At 41.2% G+C, this 27,503-nt stretch overlaps 1 protein-coding gene across 2 annotated transcripts in view; it reads right to left on the bottom strand.

Moving 5' to 3' along the window:
- The window catches only part of Neb (nebulin), a 186,206-nt gene that overhangs the window by 139,344 nt on the left and 19,359 nt on the right, over nt 1-27,503 (bottom strand). For both annotated transcript variants that reach the window (XM_035446826.1, XM_035446827.1), the window contains exons 11-34: nt 25,241-25,357; nt 23,613-23,717; nt 23,396-23,503; nt 23,189-23,293; nt 22,614-22,712; nt 21,256-21,360; nt 20,196-20,303; nt 20,006-20,119; nt 18,598-18,699; nt 18,396-18,503; nt 18,204-18,308; nt 17,072-17,170; nt 14,580-14,684; nt 13,993-14,100; nt 13,803-13,916; nt 10,950-11,147; nt 8,755-8,862; nt 6,729-6,827; nt 5,918-6,022; nt 5,730-5,837; nt 4,000-4,311; nt 3,712-3,918; nt 1,985-2,089; nt 1,167-1,274 (exon numbers count right to left, since the gene is read on the bottom strand). In XM_035446826.1, coding sequence (XP_035302717.1) covers nt 1,167-1,274; nt 1,985-2,089; nt 3,712-3,918; nt 4,000-4,311; nt 5,730-5,837; nt 5,918-6,022; nt 6,729-6,827; nt 8,755-8,862; nt 10,950-11,147; nt 13,803-13,916; nt 13,993-14,100; nt 14,580-14,684; nt 17,072-17,170; nt 18,204-18,308; nt 18,396-18,503; nt 18,598-18,699; nt 20,006-20,119; nt 20,196-20,303; nt 21,256-21,360; nt 22,614-22,712; nt 23,189-23,293; nt 23,396-23,503; nt 23,613-23,717; nt 25,241-25,357 — 2,952 coding nt within the window. The remainder of the gene's footprint in view (nt 1-1,166; nt 1,275-1,984; nt 2,090-3,711; nt 3,919-3,999; nt 4,312-5,729; nt 5,838-5,917; nt 6,023-6,728; nt 6,828-8,754; nt 8,863-10,949; nt 11,148-13,802; nt 13,917-13,992; nt 14,101-14,579; nt 14,685-17,071; nt 17,171-18,203; nt 18,309-18,395; nt 18,504-18,597; nt 18,700-20,005; nt 20,120-20,195; nt 20,304-21,255; nt 21,361-22,613; nt 22,713-23,188; nt 23,294-23,395; nt 23,504-23,612; nt 23,718-25,240; nt 25,358-27,503) is intronic.

The following is a 27,503-nucleotide window of genomic DNA, read 5'->3' as shown; positions in this document are numbered from 1 at the left end:
CATGTCAGACCCTCAATATTTATTCAAGAGAATTCAAATCCACCCAAACCCCACAAACACTGAGCACTGGCATGCAAACAGGAATCCATAAGCGAGGACTTAGCAGGTGAAAGCATTACCTAAGAATTTCTTGATATGTTAGAGAAAGCGCTGCAAACCTGCTAGTGGTGGGGAGGGACAGAGTTACACTTCAGACTTTCACTTTCAATTTAAATTTGGAGTGTATTTCAGAGCGATGTGTACTGTGTGCAAAGCTTTGAGGAAGGTATTTTCAGTCCTTCCCTGCAAGGAAAGCTGTAATGACTTTATACCCCTCTCTCTTATGTGGAGAAGTGTGTGTGTGTGTGTGTGTGTGTGTGTGTGTGTGTGTGTGTGTGTGTGATCATAGATTGTGGTGGTTTGAAAGAAAATGGCTCCCAAAGGGAGTGGCACTATTAGGAGGTGTGGCCTTGTTGGAAGAAGTGTGTCACTGTTGGGGCAGGCCTTTACGTCTCTTGCTCAAGCTTCCCTCAATGTGACTGTCCAGTCAACTCCTGTTGCCAGCAAGATTTAGGACTCTCAGCTATTTCTCTAGCACCATGCCTGCTGGCCTGCCATGCTCCCTGTCATGATGATAATGGACTGAACCTTTGAAACTGTAAGCAAGTCATCCCAAATAAATGTCTTCTTCATAAGAGTTGCTTGGTCATGGTGTCTTTTCACAGCAATAAAAACCTAACTAAGACATAGATGAAAGGCCATCAATGGACTGGAATGATTACAATTATATCCTAAAAGAAGCAGGGGTCCTACTTGGCTTGGAGTACCTGCAAATGTGTAACATTCTCCATTTTTTTTAATGCAATTGCAATGCAGACAGTCACCTGAATTTAACATGGTACTGTCATTTATTTCATGTTCTCACTGAAAATAAATGCGGGCTGTCAAGGAAATGTGTCAGCAAAGGTGATTTTCATCATGAGTCAGGGGAGAAAGCCACTGTCAGACTTAGGACATTGCTACCAAGTTGAGTCATCTGAAAAACACTCAACCATGTTGAAATGGTGGCAGGTTTGCAAAACACTACTTTGTGGGGAGTTTGGGCATCACTAATTGCATGTGTCTACCCAAGCAAGCATGTATCCAATTATTTTTGGGAAAGGCAGTCGCCTAAAACTTTTACTCACATCACTGGCGATGTTTCTTGATGACTTGGCCGCTGTGATAGGAATTGCATCAGCCAGGACATTGTTGCCTTTGGCTATTAAGTCATGCCAGTCCCGTTTGTAACAGACCTGGGGTAGAAAAGCAAAGGGAGTCAGTGCACTATTTACCTATCAGCCCAGGAACCCTCAGTGGCTGAGTTCGTTAGTTCTCTTGCATGTGTAAGCTAAGGAATTAGGGTCTCCCATCGCATGTACTCTTCCAAGAAGCCACGTCAGCAAAGGGTCACACTTGGTATCTAGCACAATACCAAGTCTCTCCCTGATTAATCTGGCCTTGGTTCTTACAGAAGAGTGATGTTGGAAAACTAGAGTGGATAAAGGAAGGCATAGTAAAGGCTATAGGGACTCTGGTCCATGAGGGGAACCCTTAAGAGAAAATGAAGCTGTCCAGTCTTATGAATGATGGCCAGGCAGCCAGCTTTACAAATTTTAAGGTTATTGTAAAATTTTTTTTTGAAAATTAATGAATAAAAGGATCGTATTAATTTTCATTTTTCTCCTAGAGGATTGTAATTCCTCTCCCATATGCCAACCTGAAAACAAAGTAGAAGTTTTAGTAGAATATGCAATGTACTATACATATGGAAGCATGCTGCACCCCATGAAGGGGTCCTTCCTTGCCAACAGCCAACTCAAGTCAAAAGGCCACCACCCTGAGATGTGCTCTGCTGGGGACTAAGAGTGGGAAGCGGACTTATCAAATACTCATCCAGATGCTTCCCTATGATTTTATTGCCACATTAAGTTTTCACACCCCATTAGAGACCCATGCTACTTACATCACTTATGTTGTAAGCATTGCACTTGGCCTGGAGAAACTGTGGGAGATCAGGATTCAATGTGTATTTATGCTTTACGTCTTCTCCTTTAGCTTTGTATAAGATCTGCAATACATGGACACAAAAAATAAAATGCCTTCCTCACCAGGATGAAAGGAAAAGCCATTCACTTCACACATTAGGAGTTGCTCTTAGTAGAAGCACCTGCCCCCCTTTGTCTCCTCCTCTTTTCCTGTATGGATCTTGCTATGTAGCCTAGGCTGGCCTAAATCTCCAGACTCTCCGGTTCTGGGATGAAAGGTGTGTGCCACCACATGTGTCCTGGAATAAAACTTTTTGTAACAGTCAAACATATCCAATAAGGGGTGGGAGCAATAGGGAAGGAATTGGAGGAAAGGGATTGGGAGGTATAGGTTGGTTCTAAACACCTTATATCCATGTATGGATAGTAAATAGAATATTTTAAAATGTATCCAATAAGATAGTCTTTTTTCTGACTTTTTTATTTGAATTACAAATAAGATTGAATTACATGACAATCCCAGTTCCCTTCTCCCTCCCTTCCTCCCCTGCCACCCCCCAACTAAAACCCTACCTATCACATATCCTTTCTTCTAATCTACACCTGACTCAACCTTTCTGCTCCCTCATGACCTCTGCATCCTTCCTCTTCTTCCCTTCTCATTCTCTTAGCTCCCTCCCTCCCTCTTCCCATGCTCTCAATTTGCTCAGGGGATGGTGACCCTTTCCCCTTCTCCAGGGGACAAAGTTTGTCTCTTTTAGGGTCCTCCTTGTTTACTAGTTATAAGATAGTCTTTTAATGGCAGTTGAAAAGGAAGATTTTATAAAGAACAGTTTTAATAATTTAGTGCCTGGGGAATAAAAAAATACCCAATCTAAATTTTCAATTCTTTTTATTTAAAAAACTATTTTTCATTTTACATACCAACCATAGTTCCCCCTCCTCCCCTTCTTACCCCTGCCCCATCCACTCCTCATAGTGGCTAAGGCCTCTCTTGGGCAGTCAACAAAGCCTGGCATACCAAGTTGAGGCAGGCCCAAGTCCCTCTCAGTTGCATCAAGGCTGAACAAGGTATCCCATCATAGGAAATGGGCTCCAAAAAGCCAGTTCATGCACCTGGGATAGGTCCTGGAGCCACTGTCAGCCCCCCCCAATATATCAAATGACATAACTGTCCCCCACCTTCAGAGGGTCTAGTTTGGTTCCCCAGTTGTCAGTCCATACATAGTTCATGAGCTCCCACTAGCTCGGGTCAGCTGTCACTGTGGTTTCCCCATCATGGTCTTGACTCCCCTTTCTTTTTTATTTAACAATTTAAAATCTCTTTATTTTATGGAAGTAAATGTTTTGTTTACATGTATGGTTGTGCACCACATGCATGGTGCCTGTGGTGGTCAGAAGTGGACACTGGAGTTTTGGATAGTTGTGAGTTACCATGCGGGTACTGAGAACAAAACCAGGATCTGCTGCAAGAGCAGTTACTGCTCTTAAACATTGAGCTATCTCTCCAGCCCCCAGAGTTATAACACTGAATGCACAGAATACTAAATTGGAAATGGAAAGACATTGTAGTAAGAGTAAACACATTGATTAGGCACTTACCCCTTAAAGAGCATCCGTCCCCCAACACACACACACACACACACACACACACACACACACACACACACACACACACACACACCATCTCTCCTGCTGTACTCACATCACTGACTTGCTGTGTGTTCTGTTTTGCTTGCACCATCACTGGGGAGTCCACAATGCTGGTGAACTTGAGCGTGTCTGGATGTTGCCTGTATTTCTTTTCACTCAGGGCATCACCTGCCTTTTTAACTTTTTCTTGGTCAAGACTGCCAATTGGTATCCAGCCAATGCCCTTCATCCAGGTGTTATAGTCTTCCTTGTAGGCATTCTACAGTGGGAGGGAAGAGGATGAGAGCTAGGCCCATTCTGGGAACTGAGGGGATGGTGCCCTGGGAGCCACAGCACTTACATCACTCTGTATGTGCATCATGTTCTTGGACAGCTCCAGGTCCATGGCATCTGGCAGGTAAGTGTAGTGGTGGAGAGAGTGCTTGTAGTTGGTATTGCTGATCACATCCTGTGCCTTCTTAGCCGCCACAACATCGAACATATCGTGAGGGGTGTTGTACTTGGTCTTTGTCTTTTCATAGTCTTTTTTATACTCCCGGTCTGACTGTATCTTGGCCACGTTCATGTAGTGAACCAGTTTAGGATCATCTTGGAGACTTTGGAACCCAACCATTTTCCCTTTAGCTTTTTCATAATCTTTTTTGTAATGAATCTGTTGAGAATGAAGGTGGGCATATTTTGAAATGTAGCTTTGAAGATACTGAACAGTTAGGTCATAATTGGAAACTTCTGAGCTTCCTAGACATTTCTTTATGCCTATAACAAGGGGATTGGTTCCAGGGTTCCCCACCTCCGGCAAACACAAAAATCCCACCCATACTCGAGTCCCTTGTTTGAACCAAGGTACTTGCCTATAATCTATGCACACTGTCCAATGTACAACTCAAATCATCTGTAGATAACTTACAATATTTAGTAAAGTATAAATGCTATATAAATGGTTTCATGTCATTCTGAAGCTAACAACAAGAAAAAAGTCTCTAAGTGTTTAGCACAGATGTAATTTTAAAAATTGTTTCAGTCCACAGTTAGGTATCTGTGAATATGAAATCTGAGGCTATGAAGGGTCCACACTTCCTATGTAGTATAGTAAAATAAGATATCACTTGGGAGCCACTTGAGGATTTATAGCTACTTCTGCCTACACAAAAGAGGTTGGGGTCCAGTTTGTCATTGATATGAGCCATAATCAGTGACATACTGATGCGAATTATAGTTCATATCAGTGACAAACTAATTCTCCACACTGTTCCTTCTCCTATAGACACTGGTATATATCATGAAAAAAAAAAGCATTTTTCATTCTTTACCAATCACGTTCTGCTGCCAGTGCCCTGGAACAGCTGAATATTTGACAACTGAAGACTCTTAATTAAAGCCATGTTTTCTGAGTCCTTGATTATTTCAAAGGAAACCCAGAAGCAGTCATGGTTAACAGAATTTGACTCTGAATTACAAATAGTTGAGACTAGGGGTTCTTGGGGATACCTGCAGAGGATCCTGGGAAACCCAGAGCATATAGGAGAGAGCTCTGGGACATACGGGGCATGGGGTGACTGGAGAAGCCACCCAGGAGAAAAGAGGCCAGTGAGAAATTTCAGGGGGGAGAGCTTCTCAGAACAAGAACATCTGGTTTTTGTTCTGTTTTTTTTTTAAAGCTGTATTGTAATTATTGTATTGCAATGAAAACTTCATTTTAATCAGAAGTTGTATTTGGATTGCCTAGAAAATAGATGTAATGAATGAAAAGGGAAAAGAGGGAAAGAGGAAATCACATCCATTAATAAAAGATTAGAGATAAAATTATTCCATCCAGAAGCTATTATAACTTGAATTTCTTCTTGGTTTCTTATCAAAGTAATGTGAATTTATACAGAAATCTGCACAGTGATTTGAAGTCTTACTGGTTGGTAACTCAGGACAGTTATACCAATTCTGACCTCCAAGAATACTAAGGTCTGCTTAGATCTCTTCTGTACAGAATTGTTTTCCATCAGGGACACCGTACATGCTGACTTCTGGGTATCCTATTAGGTCTCATGTTACACACGTGACCGTGGCTGGACTTACATCGCTCGCTGCCTGCCGGGCAGCTTTGGCAGCTTTGATGGGAATTGCATCAATTCTCAGGTCATATCCTTTCTTGCTTAAGTCTTTCAAGTCGGCTTTGTACATATTCTGTAAGAGAAACACCCCTTGAGTAGGACTGCAAGGCCATGTTAGTAAAGGCAGAACGTGCAGGGCAGTGATGTGTGTACCTCACTGATATTGTAGGCATTCACTTTAGCCTGGATGAACTGCGGCAGGTCTGCTGGCAGGTTGTACTTATGCAGGATTTCCTCCCCTTTGGCTTTGTAAGCGATCTAGGAGACGAGAAACCATGTGTAACCCAAGTATGAAGAGATAGTTAACGGCACTGGAAATAATTTCAGGGTAGTGTGTATGTCACAAGGTGATGCTAAGAAAGACATACTCTGTACTGTCCCTACATGCATCTGCAAAAATGTATGGCACAGAATCCTGTCACATTGCATGCTCACTGTTGGTCAAGATTTCTGAGCATGGGAATCTCTGACTCTAGGAAGAAGGTTCTTAGAACCTCATCCCAGGGAGGTGATCTGGTGAAAATCTGCAGGAACTTCCCAAAGCCAGAGCAGGCTAGCAGGGCAGAACACATCAATAATCTATTTTAGATTTTTATGGGAGTCTAAAGAGACTTACAGGTGGTTTTGATTACATATATTTTCTCCTATAATCTCCAAGTGACCCAGCAGCTATATTCATTCTTTCTGGTCTTCCTAGAGATACTTTACAACTGTCATTAGAAGAACCCCCTCACTCTTCCCTCAGAGAGCCTTCCCTTAGTGGTGACAGGACAGCTGGTGTAGTATATGCCGTGCCCTAAAGATATGATTAGGTGCGTGTGGCATCATCGGACAGCAGGAATTTACAGCTGCCCACAAGAGGCTCTTCAGATGGTGAAGCAGCTCCAGGTGACCTGTGCATTTGAGGGCAGGTACCTTCATGTTAGTAAACACTTACAAAAACACACACAGGATGGACACTTACATCACTCCTCTGGGCCTGGTTAATTTTTGACTGCACTGTAATGGGAGCATCTTCAATTGAGGTAAACTTGAGTGTATCTGGATGTTGGCGGTATTTTTTCTTGGAGAAGCAAAAAATAATAATAATTACTTTTCACTACAGACCCTGTATTGAAAATCCTGGAGATTTACTTTGGGAAGACATGGAGGGGTTTTCTCAATTTTAAAATACTGGTGTCCTGATCACCTTGGATGAGGAATGAATACAATACAAAACTGAATGTTTTAAAATGGGTGTCACCATGAGAAGTCTGTGCTGGAGAGAGGCATAGCTTCCTGGAAGCATGATTGCAGTCCACAATTCTTTGCTTATGGCATGAAAGAAGGCTTTTCTGTTATGTTGAGCCCCCCCCCCAAAAGAACCCACAGTAGTCTGTGAGGGATTAGGAGAAAAGCACGCAAGAATATCTGGGTTGTCCTTTTCGTTTATATTTTTAAAAAACAGGGTCTTAAATGTAACATATGGCTGGCTTCAATCTCAGTGAATATCTAAGGATGGTCTTGAACTTCTGACCCCCTCTTGCTTCTGCCTCCTGAATACTAGTGACTTTACATGACCTTAACAACTCCATCAACAACTGGAGGAAAAAAGTTTTCTGGTTGAGGGACAAATTGCTAATGTAGAGCAATAGCCAAAGATTAACTAGTCAGAGAACATATCCACTTTGCAGCCTTATTGTGACTTCTTTTGTATTCGACATTGAAGAACTGAAGAAAAAAGAAAGAGGGACCTTGGGAAGGTAGCCCAGTGGGGGAACTGACAACTTGTCACTACTTTTATGCCTGTCTTCTCTACTGATTTGCCCAGTTGCTATCCTTGGGGCATACTGTACACTCTACTTTTACATATATCTTAACACTGCTTTTTCAGCTTCGAACTTCTGAAAACTACTAACATAGCAAGATATTTTCTGACAGATCTTTGAGAAGGCAAAATTGCTTTCACCAAAGCCAAACAAAAGCACACAGAAACTAGAAGACTTCCAGCTTGTGCATAGTTGACAAGCCTCACTTCAAACCACTGTACTTCACACCCTTTCCTTGGTGATGCAGTCATGTGACAAGAGTATTTTCAGCTGTTGATGGAGAAGGGACAGTCTTATGTGGCCATAAGACTCTCAGGACAACCACTGCATTTCCCCTAAGACTGAGTGGCAATTTGTAAACTACTCCAGAGCCATCAAGACTATAATTGAGGGCACAATTGTTAGAGCAGAACCTTTGACAGTTACATTACTCAGAACTGCCCCAGGCTAGAAACAACACACATGTCAACCAGCAGGTCAAGGGACCGTTAATATGTGGTGTATCTTTTCAAAGGAAGACCATGCAGTTAAAAAATAAAGATAAGGAATGAATTTTAGGCATAGGCAAAAGTATCAAAAGAAGCAAAAGAAGCTAGACCTCAAAGGAACTTTTATAAAAGGTAAAACCCCAGAGACCATAAGCACTCAATAGTGGTCTAGGGTTGAAGACAGGAAGGGACTCTTGAGGAAACCTCATGGAATATTAGTAGCACTACTTTAAAATTAATTTATGAGGTGAGTGTTGGGTTTCACGCCTGGAATCCCCATTCTTAAAGTCTGAGGCAAGATTACCACCACATATTCAAGGCCAGCCTGGGTGACAATGAATTCTAGGCCAGTCTGGGTTACAGAGTGAGACCTTGTCTTAAAATAAAAACAAAAGTAGAAAAAATATCCTGATGGCAGTGAGTGCACAATTGCATGAGTTATGTTTAAAGCAGGTCCATTTTAATTATGTGAATAAAATTGTTCAGCTATATTTGAATGTTTTACATGAATAGTTCAGATGCTATAAAGGGTATGAATATATTTCTGAATTATTTGTACTTTAAAAATCTTTTGGCAATAAAAAAAAAAAAACTTTTTCGACAGCAGTGATCAGAAAGTGAAGCAGAAAAAGTGCTTCTTGTGGCTCTGCATTTTAGCAGGACAGAGTACCCTCTAGCATACCAGTGGCCATACCTCATTAAGAATGTCCGAGGCTCGCTTTGCCTTTTCCATCTCCAAGGACCCAAAGGGCACCCAGCCACAGCCCTTCATCCAGCTGTTGTAGTCAGCTTTGTACTCCACCTACAATGAAAGAGGAGTCACATTTTGTTTTCATTGTTATTGTTACACCAATCTTGGGCATTTTACTCAAGGTTTTAAAGATGTTTGAGCAGGTGTGTTTCTCCACACACACACATTTCTTGGGTGATAGTTTGGAGTATTGTTTTCTAATTGCCAGGCCCTCCATTTCCCCCTGATGTTTAACTTAATGGAAATGTGTAGAATTCTGACACTAACCCAGAAAATGCTCAATTCCAGGCTATACTTCAAAGAATAAATGGAATGATTACATTAGGACCATTGGCTGTAGAGGTTTGCACCCCAGAATGCTAAGTATTGTGTCTCTGTGGCCAAATTAGGTGTGAATTGATGGTCCCATTGAAGGTAGATAATCTTAGTCATTTTCTAATAAGGTTTGATGGTAGTTACTTGTCAAAGCCCTGGCACACATTGTCCTTCATGTATAGGGACCATCTTAGAAGGGTTTCTGTATTAGCCAACAAAACACTTGGAAATAATTCTTCATGTTAATTTGTCTAAGGAGATAGTTATTATTTGGAACTGATATTATGTGGGAACAATCACCAGATGACATTAAGATAGCAAGCTCTTCTAGTCATCTGACCATAGATGACACCTGAAATTTATCTCTAAAAGCAAACCTAAAATTGTTGTTCTTTAGAATGGATTTTTAAAAACTAGGGTAGAAAAAAAAAATCAAGAAATCAATCTTGCCCCTGGGGAACGTCTAGTAGAGTTGTGTTGAAGACACAGAAAAATTAAATAATTAAGAAATAAGATCATACACATAGTAGAACTGCCATTGGCAGTGGTGATGAAATATATATGCCCTTACATATTACATACCTAATAAAATCAAACTATTACTCTGTGTTTTGATTGTCTAATAGAATTTCCTGCCTGGAAACTGTAGGATTGCTTAGAAAACAGAGTGAGTTACTGTTTTACTCATGTGCTGAGTTCACTCTGCCCCCCTCCTCTTGTCTTGGGAAGGCAAACATTCACATAAACTACCTTAAGGAATAATTCTGGCAACTATCAAAGGTTCACCAAGGAAGGAATTCTTTATTTGGTATCTGCAAGCGCCTGGGTGTTCCAATTTCTATCTGCAAATGTTTGTTCCTGCAGACATGTCTAACTATGGTGGAAACAGAGACCAGCCTCAGATGTCACACTGTGACCTGACCTATAAAAGCTGAACTTTACAAAGCATAAGCTTGGGTTCATGTCTGAGTGAAACCAGACTGAGTTTCTCTTGTCTCTCTGACTGCTTGCTTGGTCCTGTGCTGGCTAAAATTTCCATGACAGTAGGGGTGTAAATTATTCAGTTTCAGTTTCCCAGAAAACTAAAAGTAAGACTGTCATATGACCTAATGATTTGACTTCTGGGGTCCTTTCAATTAGCTGTTGAAAGGACAATAGATTACTCATGGCCATTTAAACAATTCACAGTAGCAAAAAGGTGAGAGCATTGCAAACAATCACCCACAGAAGAATAGATACACAAGACATGGTATACATTTATAATGGAATATTAATTACTCAGCTTTAAACAAAGAAGAAAACTCAGACAAGAACTATAACAAAGGTAAACCTTGAGGGCATTACACTAAGTGAAATAAATACATTTCTGAAGACAAATGCTGTTTAATTCCACACATGTGAGGTGTCTACAATAGCCAAACTTACAGCAATAGGTAGTTTCTGGGGGCCAGAAGAAGAGAGAATGAGGAATTTATTGCTTAATAGACAGAGCAGTTTTTGTTTGTTTGTTTGTTTTTTTACCTCTGAGCCATCTTACTAGCCCTTGGCATGCACTTAAATACTCAAAACAACTTTTGTTTTATTCATTTTAACAGCTGAGGACTATTGGCTCAGCAAGGTTGCTAACTTTTCCAGAAGGAAATAGTAACAGCATATGCTGGACACAGGTGTCCTGTCCTGAGGATATGTGCTCCTAACAACCAAGGGGCCATTTCCCAGTACCTCCAAGTTTCCCCCACAGACAGGGAAATGCTCCAGAGAGGACTAGATAGATCCTGTCCTGACTCACCTTCCAAAGACAGAAAGAGAAGGCTGCTACTCACATCACTCTGCAATGCATAAGCCTTCTTGGCGAGGTCCAGGTTGATGCTGTCGGGTGGGTAGCTGTAGTTGTGCAAGACGTGTTTATAGTCTACATCGCTGGCAATCTCCTGAGATTTCTTAGCTTGGGTGACTTGGAGCATATCAAGAGGGGCGGTGTAGATTGTTTTTGACTTCTCATAGTCTTTGCGGTATTCACGCTGTAAGAAGAGAGCATTTAGTTTCACTCATCCTTAATGAATTCACAGAAAACCAAAGTATACTGTAGAGAAACAGGTGCCAATATTCAAGTAATTATTTTATCCCAAATTTGTGCCTATGACTTACATTATCAAATTCCTCCAGAAAATTCATATATGGACAGATATTCCCAAATTTATTTTACTTTAACTTCTGTTTGTTTGTTTGTTTGTTTTAAGGGGTCTTTCTTGCTTGTGTAGTTCTGGCTGACCTGGTACAATCTATGTAGTCCAGGCTGAAAATGAGCTCATGGCCGTCCTCCTGCCTCAGCCTCCTGAGTGCTGGGATTACAAGCATTAGCTACCACACCAGCTTCCAAAGCTTTTCAGCCAAACAACAGCTATCAATAAGCTTAGGGAACTGCCTTCATATACTTTGTGGGTTGTTCTTTTCAGGGGAAGGGTTTATCAATTATAAAATCTAAGCCCTGAATGATGATTGGAAACTTACAGTGACATGCAAATGCATATTTAAAGCCTGTCCCATAGGAAAGGAGCTAACAAGGCAGTGCTGCACCAGCATTTGGAGGGGGACAGGTGACTTGCTGAATTGCTTAGACACTTGTGTTTACGTCTCAGCAGCTGAAACATATTGGTGTCTATAAAACACTGTCAAAAAACACCATAGAAATACTTGCACATTTGTTTTTATTGTTGAATTATTCACAATAGCCAGGAAATGCAACCAGCTTAGCTGTCCATCGGTAGACAAACAGTTACATAAAACATGGTTCCTCTATACAATGGGATTTTACATAGCCCAGAGAAAAATGAAATTAGGACATCAGAAGAAAAAGTGGAAATCATTGTGAAGTGAAACAAGGCAGACTCAGAAAGACAAACTCCATATTTGGTCTTCTATGGCCTAGATTTAGACTTGTGCATATATGTGTGAGTGTTTTTATATATGTGTTGGTGTCTAGGTCACAAACTACAAAGGGGGTGAGAAAGAGGAAAAGCCCCAGGTAGATGGGAAAGAGAGAGGGTAATGGAATACAGAGGATTAAAAAAGCAGGGGGGCGGGAAGTGTGGTGGTTTGAAAGAAAATGGCCCCCATAGGCCCATAGGGAGTGGCACTGTTAGGATGTGTGGCCTGGTTGGATAGGTGTGACTTGTTGGAGGAAGTGTGTCACTAGGAGGTGGGCTTTGAGGTCTCATAAGGTCAGGCCGGTTCATTTCCTGCTGCCTTCCAATCCAGATGTAGAACCCTCAGCTCCTTCTCTAGCACCATGTCTGCCTGCATGCTGCCTTGTTTCCCACTATGATGCTAATGGAATGAACCTCTGAACTGGAAGCCAGCCCCAGTCAAATGTTTTCCTCTATAACAGTTGCCATCATCATGATGTCTTCTTCACAGCAATAGAATCCTAATTAAGACAGGCAGACTAACCAGAAGAAGGAAGGGAACTGGTCAGAGGGAGTGGATGAATGTGAATGAAGGCAGTGGTGAGGTGACGTAAAAAGGACAAAGCCTAATGACACAAGTCATGTGTGTAAAGATGCCATGATGGACATGGGCATGGACAAATACTCTAACTTAAAAAAAAATCCATATAAAAAAGTCATCAGAGGTGCAAGTGGCTTTAAGAAAAGGTCTCTTTGCTCTATACAGCTTAGCATTAGACTGAACCTTGTGTGAGAATGGCTCACTAATGATGACTTTCAGTTGCCAATGTCAGTCAATTGGTAAGAATTCATCGGTTTATTTTGTGCCTAGCGATCTCATGCTTTCAAGTACAGGATGAAAACAAAGAATGCTCTAGGTTCCTGGGGTATCATTGGGGGTTAGTTGTAGCTTCTAACCCTAGAAGGCATACAGAATGGTGGGAAGGCAGAGGCCTGTGCATGGGCACTGTGCAATGCTCACAAAAATGATAAGAAAAGCACACACAGATTATTGCTTGCACATGTCATCCTTCTTCACCATGGAAACCAGTGTCTGAAAGCTATGCCGAACACTGTAGCCACTCTTAAAATATCCTCTAAGCAGTATGTACTTTAATTGTCAAGAGCAGATGTTTGACTCTCTATAGTAAAAATCGTAACTAGAAAAGGACAAATGACCCATAAATCACCTTTAGGGAATCCATGAATCTCTAAAATTTAAGAATAGGTATGATAAAGAAAATGCTCCACAAAGGTGATCTATGTTTTAAAAATCATGTTTTAAAAAAAGGCCTAGCATCAATGGCATGTTTTTCTTAGGTGAAGGTCACAATCAATTATTAAAGTCAATAGAGAGCATTGACAGCCATTCTTGATTTTATATTGGAAGTTCAGTAGTTTCTTCTAAAGGCAGTTTCAAAAACAATTTAAAGGCTATTTCTCAAACACATTAAAATATCTAGTGATCTTTTATAGGAGGTTTTGAGAACAAAACCTGACACTCCACTAAACATTAATGCAGTCTTCCAAGTGGAAAGATGTCAAATACTGCCAATAATTTCTTTCCTCAAATGTGAGGCACGCAAGAACCAGGGTACATGCTGCCTCTAAGGCTCTTGGCAGGTTCTTATGAACTTGAGAGCCTATGGGCACAAAACCCTCAAGCTGAAATCCTTCTACACTCTGGAATGTGATGAGTGAAACCATCTTGAACATGGGGCAGACACTCACGTCACTCTGGTTTTTGGCTGTCTTCAGGGAGTGCAGCATCTTGGGGTCATCATTGATACTGAGGGCACCAATCATCTTGCCTTTGCTCTTCTCATAGTCCTTCTTGTACATCACCTGCAAGGACATCACACATGCTAACTGATCAGCAGGGACATCCCAGGCCAGCAGCACAGCCCAGGGCCACACTCACATCGCTGGCATTCTTGCTGTTGGCTTTGGCTGCCAGCAGGGGAATGGCATCCATCTTGATGTCAAACTTCTTAGCTTTGCTCTTCTCCCAGTCTTGCTTGTAGACATTCTGGGGAAGTTTCAGAAAAGAAATTATTATTATTTTTTAAAATAGACAGTGATAAAGGCTAACCCAGTGAATATAAAAAAGTTAAAAGCTCATCTATGAATAATTTATTAACCCAACAATAGTCTAACTATTGATCTATTATGTAGTTTCTTCTACAACACTAAAATTACAAATAGTACACTCTGTTTTAATTAAGAACCTTCTAATTATGACCCTTGCCCTTACCACAAATAATTATATAACAGTCACTTATAAAAGATAAAATGAAAAAATTACATGGAAGAAATCTCAAAAACTCTAGAGATTATCAAATGGATAAATGAGGGAATGCTTGTGACAATAAATGACATCTGATAATGAAGTAGGTCCCAAGAGCACTTGCACTTGTAACTGTCTCCACAGCTAACTGCACTGAGTCTTCAGACAAACTCACTCTCTCTTTTCCCACATATGAGGCAGGCATGTGGCATCTTACTTACGTCGCTCAGGTTATAAGCATTGACTCTGTGCTGGATGAACTCTGGTGCATCAGCTGGCACGTTGCACTTGAATTTCTCACCTTCATGCTTTGCCTTGTAATTCAGCTGGGGTGGGGGAGCAAGGAAGAATATACATTGCTGTGGGCTGACTATGTGCCCCAAGCTTCATGTAGTAAAAACTTAATACCCCAAAGTCACGTGGGTGAGTGGTATTTGACAGGAGACACCTGTCAGAGGTGATTGGCTCAAAGTGCTCCATCTTCATGGATTGATTCATCTGCAGAGGTGGCTTCATTATACAAGTGAGCTCTGAGGAGGATCTGAGCTCCATCTCCCTAAGCGATACTTGTATCATGCCATGATTCAACAGGAAGCCCTTGCCTGAGCCGGCACCTAGCCCGTAGACTCCCCAGCCTTTTCAACCACACACTAAATAAACCCTTATTATTTTTGAGAGATGAGGAGGTGGTTTTAGAAATAGCATCTTTTTTTTTTTTATTTTTGGTTTTTCGAGACAGGGTTTCTCATGTAGCTTTGGAGCCTTTCCTGGCACTCGCTCTGAAGACCAGGCTGGCCTCGAACTCACAGAGATCTGCCTGCCTCTGCCTCCTGAGTGCTGGGATTAAAGGCGTGTGCCACCAACGCCTGGCTAGAAATAGCATCTTATGTAGCCCAGGCTGTCCTCAAACTCAGAATCCCCCTGCTCCAGCCTCCCAAGTGCTGGGGTTTCAGTCAAGGGTTACATGTCTGGTAAACTCCTATTCTTTATAAATTACTTGGCTCTAGGTATTATTATTATTATTATTTTTTTACAGCACAGAAAATGGACTCAGCCTACATCCAAACAGTTCAAAGTAGGAATTTCCTTGAATTTATTTGAGATAGTATTAAGAAAAAAATGCTTCAAAGAGCTACCTTATCTGGTCAATGTATCATTCCCTCTCTCAGAAGGATTATAGACAACTGGACTTGACTTTGACATTTCATAACAGCTACCATACTACAGACATGCTAACACACACCTCATCAACAACACAAGAATGGGCCTGGAGGGCATGAAAATGCAGTTATGAAATTCTGTAATCAGTACAACCAACAAAACCAGTATTAATTCCCAGTAAGGTCGTACCACAGTTATAAAGATAAAGTGCTGGCCAAGCCATCCGTTCTGTAGGCTTTCCTCAACTATCTACCTACAGTGTTCTTTCAGTTGTTTTTCTCATTGTCACTCTAGCTTAGTTTTTTTATTAAAGTATAATTGTATTGTTTCCCTCCATTCCCTTTCCTTCCTTCAACTTCTCCCTTGTGACCTTTTACTCCCTCTCAAATTCCTGGACTCTTCTTCAAATATTACTTTCCATACACATATGCACATATGATCACACATACACATGCATGAGCAAATGTATAAATACGGCCTGTTGAGTCCATTCAGTACATACATGTGGCATGTATGTACATGACTATTTCAGAGTTGGCCACTGGTACTGGATAACCAACTAGGGGCTCCTTCCTGTGGGAAAACTGTCTCTCTCACGCTCAACATCGCTTAGTTGCCTGTAGTTCTTTCTCTAGGGGTGGGACTCCCTGAGAATATCCCTTTACATTAGCATGTCTGTTGGTATCTATCATTGTTGAGGTCTTGTTTAGATAGCCATACTGTTGAGGTATTATGAGTGAAGACTGCCTGTCATTTCTAGGGGACAATCTTCCAGCACATTTCTGGCTCTTAATACTTTTCCACCCACCTCTTCCTCCATGGTTCCTGAGCCTTAGGTACAGGAGTTGTGTTGTAAATGTCTACTGGGCTATTTTTCAGTTAAAAATTTGTTAAATTGTATTTTAAATTTTCGGTGTGTGTGTGTGTGTGTGTGTGTGTGTGTGTGTGTGTGTGTGTGTGTATGTGTGTGTGTACATGCATATACATGCACACATGCTGTGGCAAGTTTGGAGGTCAGAGGACTATTTTTAGAAGTCAGTTCTCTACTCCAACCATGTAGAAGGAGAGCAGTGATCAAACTCAGGTCATCAGACTTAGTGACAAGCACTCACTGAGTCATCTCAGTGGCCCCGTATTTTAACTCTGTTATGGTTACTGCCTAGAGTGATGCTTTGTTGTAAGTGTACCTCTCTGTGCTTTGTAAAGTCTCTGGGACCTCACCAGAACAGGAATGCTTCCCTTTCCGCCTGTCAAATGGAAGCCTCCACTGCTACTATTTTCTTAAATGGCACAGAGTTCTAGTGTGTGTGGGGGGAAACATTTTAATAAGTAAGGCAATCCTATGAAAAATCAAGGAATTATTAAAATTAGTTACTGCATTGCTGTGTAACAGTTTGCTGGGGGCTACAGTTTGATCTAGCAGCTTCATTTGCCTTTTATTAAGAAAATCTAAAACATGCATTAATGACCGGGCAGATGAATCCTGGAAGACACTGAGATTTTCAGTAAGACACCCCTGGGTCTCCCCTCCCATATGAGTCAGGACACTTACATCACTGAGCTGTTTGGTGTTGAGCTGGGCTTGCAACAGCACAGGAGTGTCAGTGACAGCTGTGAATTTGGTCTTATCAGGGTGCACTTTGTAGGTATGCTGGAAGAGAAGACAGCCTTCACCAACATTTCACACAGTAATCTATTCCTGTGCGTCCCACACCAATGCATGGGAAGTTTACACCCAAAACTTTGCTTTCTTTAGTTCTGAAAGATTGGTTCAATGTTACTTCCTCATCTTCTTTCTTTCTCTTTACCTTCTTTTATCTCTCCTCCTCCCAATGTTATGCTGTAGATGTTTAGCTTTTTACTAAAATATAATTACATTGCTTTCCTCCAATTCTTTTCTGCCTCACCCCCCTTCTCCCTGACTCCTCATTTTTCTACACTTGATATTAGCCAAAAGGCTGAGAAATCATTGAGGTTTCCTCTGCATCTAAGCAGCTCAGTCTTCCAAGTGCTAGCATGCCTCTGTACTGAATCTTGTGATCAGTTGGGGCTGGGCTTTGAGTTATGAGTTCTGCAGGTTCCACCTTCCCTTCCTCCCCAGCACATCCCAGCCATGTCTCCTTTCAATGTCTCTTTCTCTCTTGAGACTATTCTCTCTGTTTCTCTGGCCCTGATCTTGGCATGGCAGAACAGACTTGCCTCAGATTGCCTGGACCCCCGTCTCTTCAGATCACCCTCGTCTCTTCAGATCACCCTCGTCTAACTTTGAATCACCCCCTTATATTGTGCTGCTTTTTCACCGCCTGTCTCTTCCACTCCAATGGAACTTCCTGGTCCCCTAGTCCCCAGTACCAAGGACAATGCCTGGTTCATGCTAGCCCCCGATGTCACTTTGTTGAGCAATGAACACCCTGATTATTGACAAATCTGGATAGTTTCCTTTTCCCCTGAATTTATAGCCGTACAAACTAATGAAAATAAAGACATAAAATCTGGAAGGATTCATGGACAATGGACTTCTTCCTAGTAATTTTTGCCTTCTCCAATCCCACCCCCAAAGCCAAATTTAAATAAAATACTGCATCCTGACCACTAGGTGATAGCATTTAAACTCCTGTGAAATGTACCACTAGATGTCACAAGCATCCCACACCCAATTTGAAGAACTGGGGCAGCTGTCTTACGTCTTTACACTGGTCCAACTTCTTGATAGCTTCATATTCTTGAGTTATTGTCTGAGGGAAATAGCATCGCCCTTTATCTTCTTCATACTCCGCTTTGTAACTCTTCTAAAATGCACAAGGACAAAACAAATCAGGATGCTGTTGCTCCTAATCAGTGTCATTGCAGGCCCAAGGTCCTGGTTCTAAACTTACATCACTGTTTTGAGCTGAGACTTTCATACAGTGTGTATGGTATGGGTCCTCAAAGCTGCCAACATAGTGACCCAAAATATTCTTTACGTATGAATCCTTGTATTTAGCCTAATAAAGAAAATACAATACTTAATGTTAACAATGATTTTTCAATGGGCAGGAAAGCCCTTCCCACCCAAGAGGTGGGCATGGCCTCCCACACCTCACTGAAGTTCTTCAGAAGGGTGTCGAGTTGATACTTAGGGGTCTCACAATAATTCATACTCTTGGCCTTTGTCTTCTCATAATTTTCCCTGTATAGTCTCTGTTAAAGAAAGAAAAGAAAATTGAGCTAAGAAAAATATACCTCACATACTAACTGCCATCAATGTCATTGTTGGACTTGAAACACTGGGATGAGATTGTTAAGTTTTCTTCTACCATGATGATAGGACAGCCTTGAGGCTCATGTCTTATATCAGATGCTGATAATGGCAAGTGTTCATATTACCTATCTCACAATTGCTCAGACTGAAAGAGACAGCACATGAATGCTGTCACTCAAGAGAGTTCTGCCTTGAAATAACTGCCCCATTTTCATGTGCTTGCAGAACAGGGATTACTTAAAAAGCTGGAGTAAAATAAGCCTTGAGGCCTAAGAAGGGCCCGAGGATACAAGTAGTCCCACAAAGGTCACCAGCTCACTGCTTGCTGCAAACACATTTCATCATACCCTACAATTCCCCATAACCTTACATTTTCTTTATAGCGCTTGTCCTCGAATGATGGTTTTTAGGGGTTTTGGTCCTTTAATGGGTGTATCCATTATATGTTTCTTCACATCCCCTTTTAATTCTCTCATAAAAACTTCAAAATATGCTCAATAAGAGCAGGGATACTTATAAATGATATGAAATATAGGAAAATTTTCTTATTAGGAATTGCAAAGGCAGTCCCAGTAGATTTCTTTAAAGTAAGAATTAAAGTTTTCAAAATGAGCCAGGTATTGGTGGCGCACGCCTTTAATCCCAGCACTCGGGAGGCAGAGACAGGTGAATCTCTGTGACTTTCAGGCTAGCCTGGTCTACAGAGCAAGTTCCAGGACAACCTCCAAAGCAATACAGAGAAACCCTGTCTGGGGGGGGGCAAAAAAACAAAAAAAAAACTAAATGAAACCAACATTTTATAAAATTCTTAAACTGAAACATCTTGCTTTTGCATTCATGTTTCATCTATTTTTCCTACTTTGTTTCTCAGTTGGTCTTCTCACTTCTTGCTTTTCATTTTCTTCATATCTTTGCAAACGCCTTAGTTCAGGGCATTGAGTGAGTGCACTTCCACACTGATTCTAGGAACACTGTGTATACTAATATATTTAGCCCACTTCTGGGAATAAAGAAAAGTGTTTGTAGGGATTGTTTCCTCCTTATGAAACAAAGGCATAGAGAAGATCAAAAAAGCAAGCTTCCCAGAGAAGAGTGACATCACAAATAGTGAATCGAAGCTCACCATATGCCTCTTCACATTTAATCTCAATCAGAGATTTGAGTGTAGGTTGACATCCAATCCAAAGTTATATTAATTATTTGGGTACTCATATCAAAACAAAGTGGTTTTGCCAAGATACTTACATCACTCTGGTTTTTGGCTGTCTTCAGGGAGTGCAGCATCTTGGGGTCATCATTGATACTGAGGGCACCAATCATCTTGCCTTTGCTCTTCTCATAGTCCTTCTTGTACATCACCTGCAAGGACATCACACATGCTAACTGATCAGCAGGGACATCCCAAGCCAGCAGCCCAGCCCAGGGCCACACTCACATCGCTGGCATTCTTGCTGTTGGCTTTGGCTGCCAGCAGGGGAATGGCATCCACCTTGATGTCAAACTTCTTAGCTTTGCTCTTCTCCCAGTCTTGCTTGTAGACATTCTGGGAAAGGAATTAGCAAAGGTGAAATGCCTATAATCACATTTAAAGACTAAGGCTAACTCATCATTTTATTCTTAACAAAAAATAAATGGACCCTATTCATGGTCTAGGATATTATACATCTTTAAGGTGATTCTCTTTAAGATGGAACTTCTAATTCGAAGCATAGGCCTCTTGTTCTCCATCAGAATCTTTAAAATTAGCTCAATTCCAGAGGTCACACTAGTAGCTGAGTCCCGAACTAAATAGTAGAGAGTGGTACAAACATTTGCACTTAGCCTACTTTTGGTGGTTTTAGGCATCACTTTCATTTGTCCTTTAAGTCTACTCAGAGGTCATTTCATGAATCATTCTACTGCCCACCCATTCTGGATAATCACAGTACTTGTTATGGGAATTTTTGAAGTTAAGATGGTAATTTAACTTCTCTATAGAATTAAATTTGGACAATGAAAGCTGGCAATGGGTTCATGACCTTCTTCCCTTTAGTTCCTGTGTTATCTTTAACATAAGCTTTCTTACATAGAGAAACAAGTCTAATTCGTGTGAAAAAAGGGACATTGTAGACCTGGGGAATAAAGGAAACCATTTCTAGTAAAGATCATATACTAGGAAAATTGAATTATGGCATAGTATATATAAATGTTGCTAACAGATCTAACATGAAGATTTACAATGAAATACACAATGACATTTTAGAGGCTGGTTAGAAAATATTAATGTTACTAGCAACTGAATGAAGCTACTTACAAAATGACTATACAGAGGCAGTAGGGATTAGCAAGGCCAGCTTAAAGGTACATTGACAGGAAGGTAGAAACATGACACAAATGTTAAGGGTTCTTCCTATCTTCAACATTGAAGTAGTCATTGAATTATAATGACGTAACCCCAAATTAGGTGCACAGCTGTCAGTGTGCCACCCATATAGTGCAGTCCACAAGGCACTTACGTCACTCAGGTTATAAGCATTGACTCTGTGTTGGATAAAGGCAGGAGCATCCGGAGGTAAATGACACTTGAATTTTTCACTTTCGTGTTTGGCTTTGTAATTTAGCTAAAGAGAAGGAAGCAGAGTATGGGACAGAGAGAGAGGGACGTTAAGTTCAGAAGAGATTTACCAAATACAAAAATCTCCTTCAGACATTTTGTGAAATAAACTGACAAAGATCACAAGAGCAAGAGCTTAGCAAGGTCACTCTGCACTGCTGAACCTGTGTTCTGGGCCCTTGTCAGCTGTCACCATGTCCATCACAATCACCATGTCCTCCACTACAGTAGGTGACAGAAAGAGGTGGCTCTTCATACACATTCCTCTCCATGCCTTTCACAATTAGCCCCTTTGGTTCGGGTGCACTGTCCTGGCTTTCTTTTCCTTGCTGACGTCACTTACCGGAGATTCCTTCATAAGTGTTACTTTGCATATATCATGCTTACTTCAACAGGCAGTTGAACCATCATTTTTGGTCATAAATATACTGGGGCCAGCCGGGCATTGGTGGCACATGCCTTTAATCCCAGCACTCGGGAGGCAGAGGCAGGTGGATCTCTGTGAGTTCGAGGCCAGCCTGGTCTCCAGAGTGAGTGCCAGGATAGGCTCCAAAGCTACACAGAGAAACCCTGTCTTGAAAAACCAAAAATAATAATATATATATATATATATATATATATATATATATATATATGGGCCATTTTTATTTTTAATTTTTTAGACCAATACAAGCTTGGAAGTCCATACTGAAAGCTCACATAATAATATTTATCTCTAGGTTCCCATTTTCTAGAAAGTTATTTGGCAGAAAGAAGCCTGTATGTTACATATCTGGTGTGGGCTACAGACTGTATAGTTGAAACATATCTCTTATCATATTAATTTCCAAACATGTACAAATTATGTAAGAGAACAAGGTACAGAAAGGTGAAGTCACTTTAATACCTTGTCACTGGGTGTGAAACAAGTTTTGTCTAAATTTAGAATTTGTGTTCTTTTCAATCCTTGAAAGTACACTGGTTTCCTTGGATGAACAACTTTACTAAGTGATGTCTACTTGAAAAGATGCAGTCCATCCAGATATATTTTAAGTGATTACAAATATATAAACATATACTAAAAATGTAATGGTTTTCTAATAACTGAAATCAGATAAGATGTTGGGTTTTATGGGCTGAGAAGGCAGTGGTAGAATATTATTCCCAACATAAACAAGGCTTGGGACTTGATCCCAGAACTGCAAAAATGGAATTTCTGCATAGACTTATGAAATGTCTCCCAACCCCATAACTGCTCCACAGATACTTAGAAGAACTTACGTCACTCAGCTGTTTGGAATTGACCTGAGCTTGCAAGAGAACAGGTGAGTCCGTAACTTGAGTGAACTTGGTCTTATCTGGGTGAACTTTGTAGGTGTGCTGTGAGGGAACAAAGAGGTTTGGTTTAGTGGTGTCTGTGATGTCCAAGGTGGCCTATGAGTCAAGAATGAAGAACCTGTCTGTCCCACCCCACCCCAAAGAAACTGGGAGTTAAGCAAACATTTATTATGTTTGTTTTTAGCTGGGTTGTGGTTTGTCTGAGAGATCCTCTTCTATTACTAGGAAGAACAACCCCAGGTCTTCAGATCCCTGACAGCTCTTTACAGCAATGAGCTAGAATTAGCTCTTGAGACAAGGGATGTCAGCAGGAACAGAAGTATACTTTCTATGAAATAGATGTTGTTTCTTACAAGTGCCTTGCTGAAACATATTTGTAAAGTGGTCAACATTAAAAGTATCTTGGCCTCTAGAGGCCATGAAGGGCAACAACTCCTGGACCACTGAAAATTAAGTGGGAAGGATATGGTCTGAAGGAGGCGGGATGACTTTGTTACAAGTTCATTTTGTGAACACACATCTTTACACTGGTCCAGTTTCTTGATTGCTTCATACTCCTGGGTAATGGTCTGGGGGAAGAAGCCTTTGCCTCTGTCCTCTTCATACTCTGCTCTGTAGTTTTTCTGAGATGGGAAATAATCAGACGTAAGGATCAAATCATGGTTTTATGCCTTAAACCAACAACATCTTATTTAGAAAGTGAAAACAATAGCCTTAGGACTTACGTCACTATTTTGAGCTGTCACTTTCATACAATGTGTGTGATATGGATCCTCAAAGCTGCCTACGTAGTGTCCCAAAATATTCTTTAGGTAGGAATCTTTGTATTTAGTCTGAAAGACAAAATGTACTTCATTTATTAATCAGCGAGTTATTAATTTATCAGCGGGTTATTAAATAAGAGAGCTTTTACAAAGAACGGGTAGCAGTATGATTACTTACATCACTACTGAAGTTGTGCAGTATTGTATCAAGCTGAAACTTGGGGGTCTCACAGTAATTTATGCTCTTGGCCTTTGTCTTTTCATAGTTTTCCTTGTATAGTTTCTGCCAAAGGGGAGAGGGGAACCAGTTAAAATAGACCCTGGCACTCCCACGCTGATTATAGCACTCATATTTTCCAACATCAGACAAAAGAAGAAGAAAAGATACCATCCGCCAACTACCTTAGAAGCTGACAGTCAAATACTCGGTGTCATGGTATGATTAGCAGTGATTGTAAAACCTGAGTTTTTAACATTATCAAAAACTGAAGAAGCCCAGCATGCTACCTCTGGCTGAGTCTTGGTAGCAGGCCTATGTCTCTGAGCTGCTCTTTGTCTCCTCTCAGCACACTGACTCTCTCACTCACTGTGCCCCAGGTACACAGGGGCTATAACAGCTGGCTATTTAGCTTTGCTATTTTTTAAATAAACTTACATAAAAAGGTAAGTTGAAAAAAATACGCAATTAGGCTTTTAAAAATAAGACCCATATGAGAATTTGAAGCACACATGGGTCATTACTAACTCTTCTTCGCTGCTAGCATTTATATTTAGCCTTAAAACAACAAGTCAATCAATGACTGGTTTCAAGTGCACTGCTGATAAAGTAGGGTCACCACCTTCTCATGGTGGGTTTTCAAAAATGTCAATAATCTGATTCCTTTTCATAGTTCCTGTTTCTAGCAATAGTAGATGGGAGTCTGAGATCGTTTGTTTGGTAAATGTGCCCTTCATCGGGAAAGCAGAAGCATTTAGTGTTGAGGTTACAGCAGAGCAATTTGGACAGATGAAGTAAACCCTATCCCTTGCCCTCCCACTCCCCAGACACATACACATGTTCCCCAGCATGCTGACTTAGTTGAAGGGTAGAGAAACATTAACTAACTTATTCAGAGAGCTACACAAAAATCTTTGAATCTTGGGGAATGTTTCGTATAATCTGTCCATATAAAGCCTCAAATGAATACATATTTAGCTTGTGTTCGTTGTGTATGTGTGTATTTCATGTGTGTTTGTTGTACATGTGTGTGTGTGTACTGTGTGTGTGTGTGTGTGTGTGTGTGTGTATGTGTGTGCTTTAGTCAAATCAGAAAACTGATCTTGGACCTTCAGTCTTCTAATGCCAGGCTCTGCCTTACTTTATTTCAATTGCAATGGCTTACTTGGGTTCTTAACAATTCTCCAAGTGGAAACAGACAGGGAGCAGGCCAGCGGCCAATCTCTGAGTTCAGTGTCTGCAGATGATGGTTTCAGGTGCTAGCTCTGTTTCTGAAAGTCTCCTTTTGCCTGCTCCTTTTGCCAGCACATGTACTCTGTGCCCACAAGGAGACCCAGATGCCGGAAACTTCTAAGCAGGGAAGGACTTCCCTGACATTTGAACTTACCCCATGGGCTGCAGACAGTAAAGCATGTTGTGTTTATAGAAGCACTCGACCTTCTATGGCTAGTCAGTTCTGCTCTGAGTCCTTCTCCATAACCTTAAAACACTAGCAAAGCTACACAGAACTACATTATTGCACAAGGAGAAAGACTCCATCTCTCGTGAAGTTAAGGTTAAAAAAACATTTGTGAAGAGAGTTGACTTACATCACTAAGGACATTTCCTGCTGCCTTCAGCTGCCTGAGCAGTGGGTTCTCTGACGCAGGAAGTACGTTGTAGTCTGCTTTCCCTTTATTCTTCTCGTAGTCTTCTTTGTATTTTACCTGTGGGATGAAATAAAATAATAAAGTAACTCCACAGGCTATTTTTGTCCTCCTCTCCATCATGGCAATTATGACATGGTTCCAAAAATCAATTTCCTCTTTAGAAAAATGGCAGCTTGACATTTTATAACCACAATACCCGTAGTAACTCATAGCAGCAGTACAGAAATGGCATAAATTTCCAGGAAACCTTTTCTTTTCATTCATTTATTCATTCAAAAATATCAGAGGGAGTTGATTATGTGCCTGGCTCTGGGGAAAAAAACACAAAAAAAGAGCAACATATGGTCTCTGTCCTCGAAAAGGAGCAAGGCACATAAATATTGGGGGAAAGAAATAAACACCAATAGTGACAGCACATCATGCCCCCAATGTCTGCTCTTGTAGAACCTTCACTCAGCTTTTAACTTCCAGCTGCCATATGCCATCTTAAAGACGAGAAGCTAGGAGCATCATCAGCTCTGCTTTTATGCCTTTCCTATAGTCCTGCATTGAGCAAGCACATGTTTAATATGCAGGCAGTGAAAAAGGAGCCAGATGCAATGAATGGTGGCAACCTCAGCTTTCCTCTCCTTTCCCACCTTGTAACTTTAAATTCTAACCATGGCAGAAGCATAAGTCTGGGGCTGGGAAAACTAAAGCCTCTGATAAGGAGCACGTCCACAGTGAGCAGAACAGCATGGTCTTGAGTCGGACAGTGACTGGAGAGTCTGACTTTTATTTGGGAAGTATAACCGTTGAAGTCTGAGGAATCCTAAATAATTCACTACTTTTACACACCTTACAAAACCAGGCCAATCAGCTTAGCAGACCATAACAGGTGATGCACAACCCAAACTCAGATGTGCCAATCCTACTGACCTTCTGGAGTACCACGGGGGCTACTCTATAGGTTCTATAGGCACGGGAGACCTGCACAACCTTTCTACCTTGAGGAATTATGAACTTCCTCACAAAACAAAACTGAACAGAAAGGACATCCACGAATCCTACCAGGCCACCTGCATCTGTCATATGGAAGAACTGTTCGGGCTCGCGACAATGTCATTCCTCCTCTTACAGACTAGCTCTCCCCTCCTTCAAAGGCAATAATCCAGTAGTTTTCTCTCAGCACCAATTCAATGTTACCTCTCTATTGAATCTTCCCATTGGTATAGCAGCATAGAATTGTGTGTTCTATCTTAAAATATTCCTATTACTGTCTTTTCCATCAGCTACCATCCATTTTTTTTTTTCCTTTTGGGGAAAATTCTTTGAAAGAGCTTAATATACTCTGATCTTCAGTGATTTCTTTATTATTTAGTCATGAGCCCTCTCCATGCAAACTCAATCAACTTGTTCTTTGGGCTGCCAATGACTCTGAATTAGCAAACCCAGGTAGAAACCCTTGGTACAAATGATAACTCCATCCTTCCCCCCTTTACTGGGTGTACACACTCCTGCTACCTCTCAACTGTGCTCTGTCTCATCTGGAAGCATGCCAAGGTTCAGTCAATGGAGCTTCCACCCACCCCACTTCCTTTGTGCTATCCAGCCTCAGGACATTACTTTCTACACACTAACATTCCCCCAGTTTCATATAAAATCCCCATAAACATTCTTTGAACATCTAGACTCATACAGTAAACTGGCCGACTTGATATTTCCATCTGAGCATCTACAAGGCACCTGAAATCTAACATGTTTAAAGATGAACTCCTATTTCACTAAGAATCAACTTCTCTCTGTGTAATCTTCCCTATCTCCTTCAAGGGAAACCCCATCCAATGAGCTGCTTAGATGGAAAGTTCTCTCTCATATCTCACATCCAATCATTCAGGAAGTCAAGTGTGCTCCACTTCCTAAATATTTCTCATCCCCTGCCCTGCTGGTAACCTACTCCAAAACACCACTGTCTCTTGGTTTGTTTGTTTGTTTTTGTTTTTGTGGGGGGGGGTTGAGACAGGGTTTCTCTGTGCAGCTTTGAAGGCTGTCCTGGAACTTGCTCTGTAGACTAGACTGGCCTGGAACTCACAGAGATCCACCTGGCTCTGCCTCCTGAGCGCCAGGATTAAAGGCATGTGCGACCAATGCCTGGCTTGTCTTATGCTTTCTCTCCTCTGTCAGAACCAGGGCTCCGGGAGAGGCAATGATCAAATAAGTTTAC

The sequence above is a fragment of the Cricetulus griseus genome, chromosome 6 (genome assembly GCF_003668045.3).
Source record: "Cricetulus griseus strain 17A/GY chromosome 6, alternate assembly CriGri-PICRH-1.0, whole genome shotgun sequence".
Classification (NCBI taxonomy): domain Eukaryota; kingdom Metazoa; phylum Chordata; class Mammalia; order Rodentia; family Cricetidae; genus Cricetulus; species Cricetulus griseus.
The sequence above is the reverse complement of the archived record's forward strand: the minus strand, read 5'-3'. Positions and strand labels throughout refer to the sequence as shown.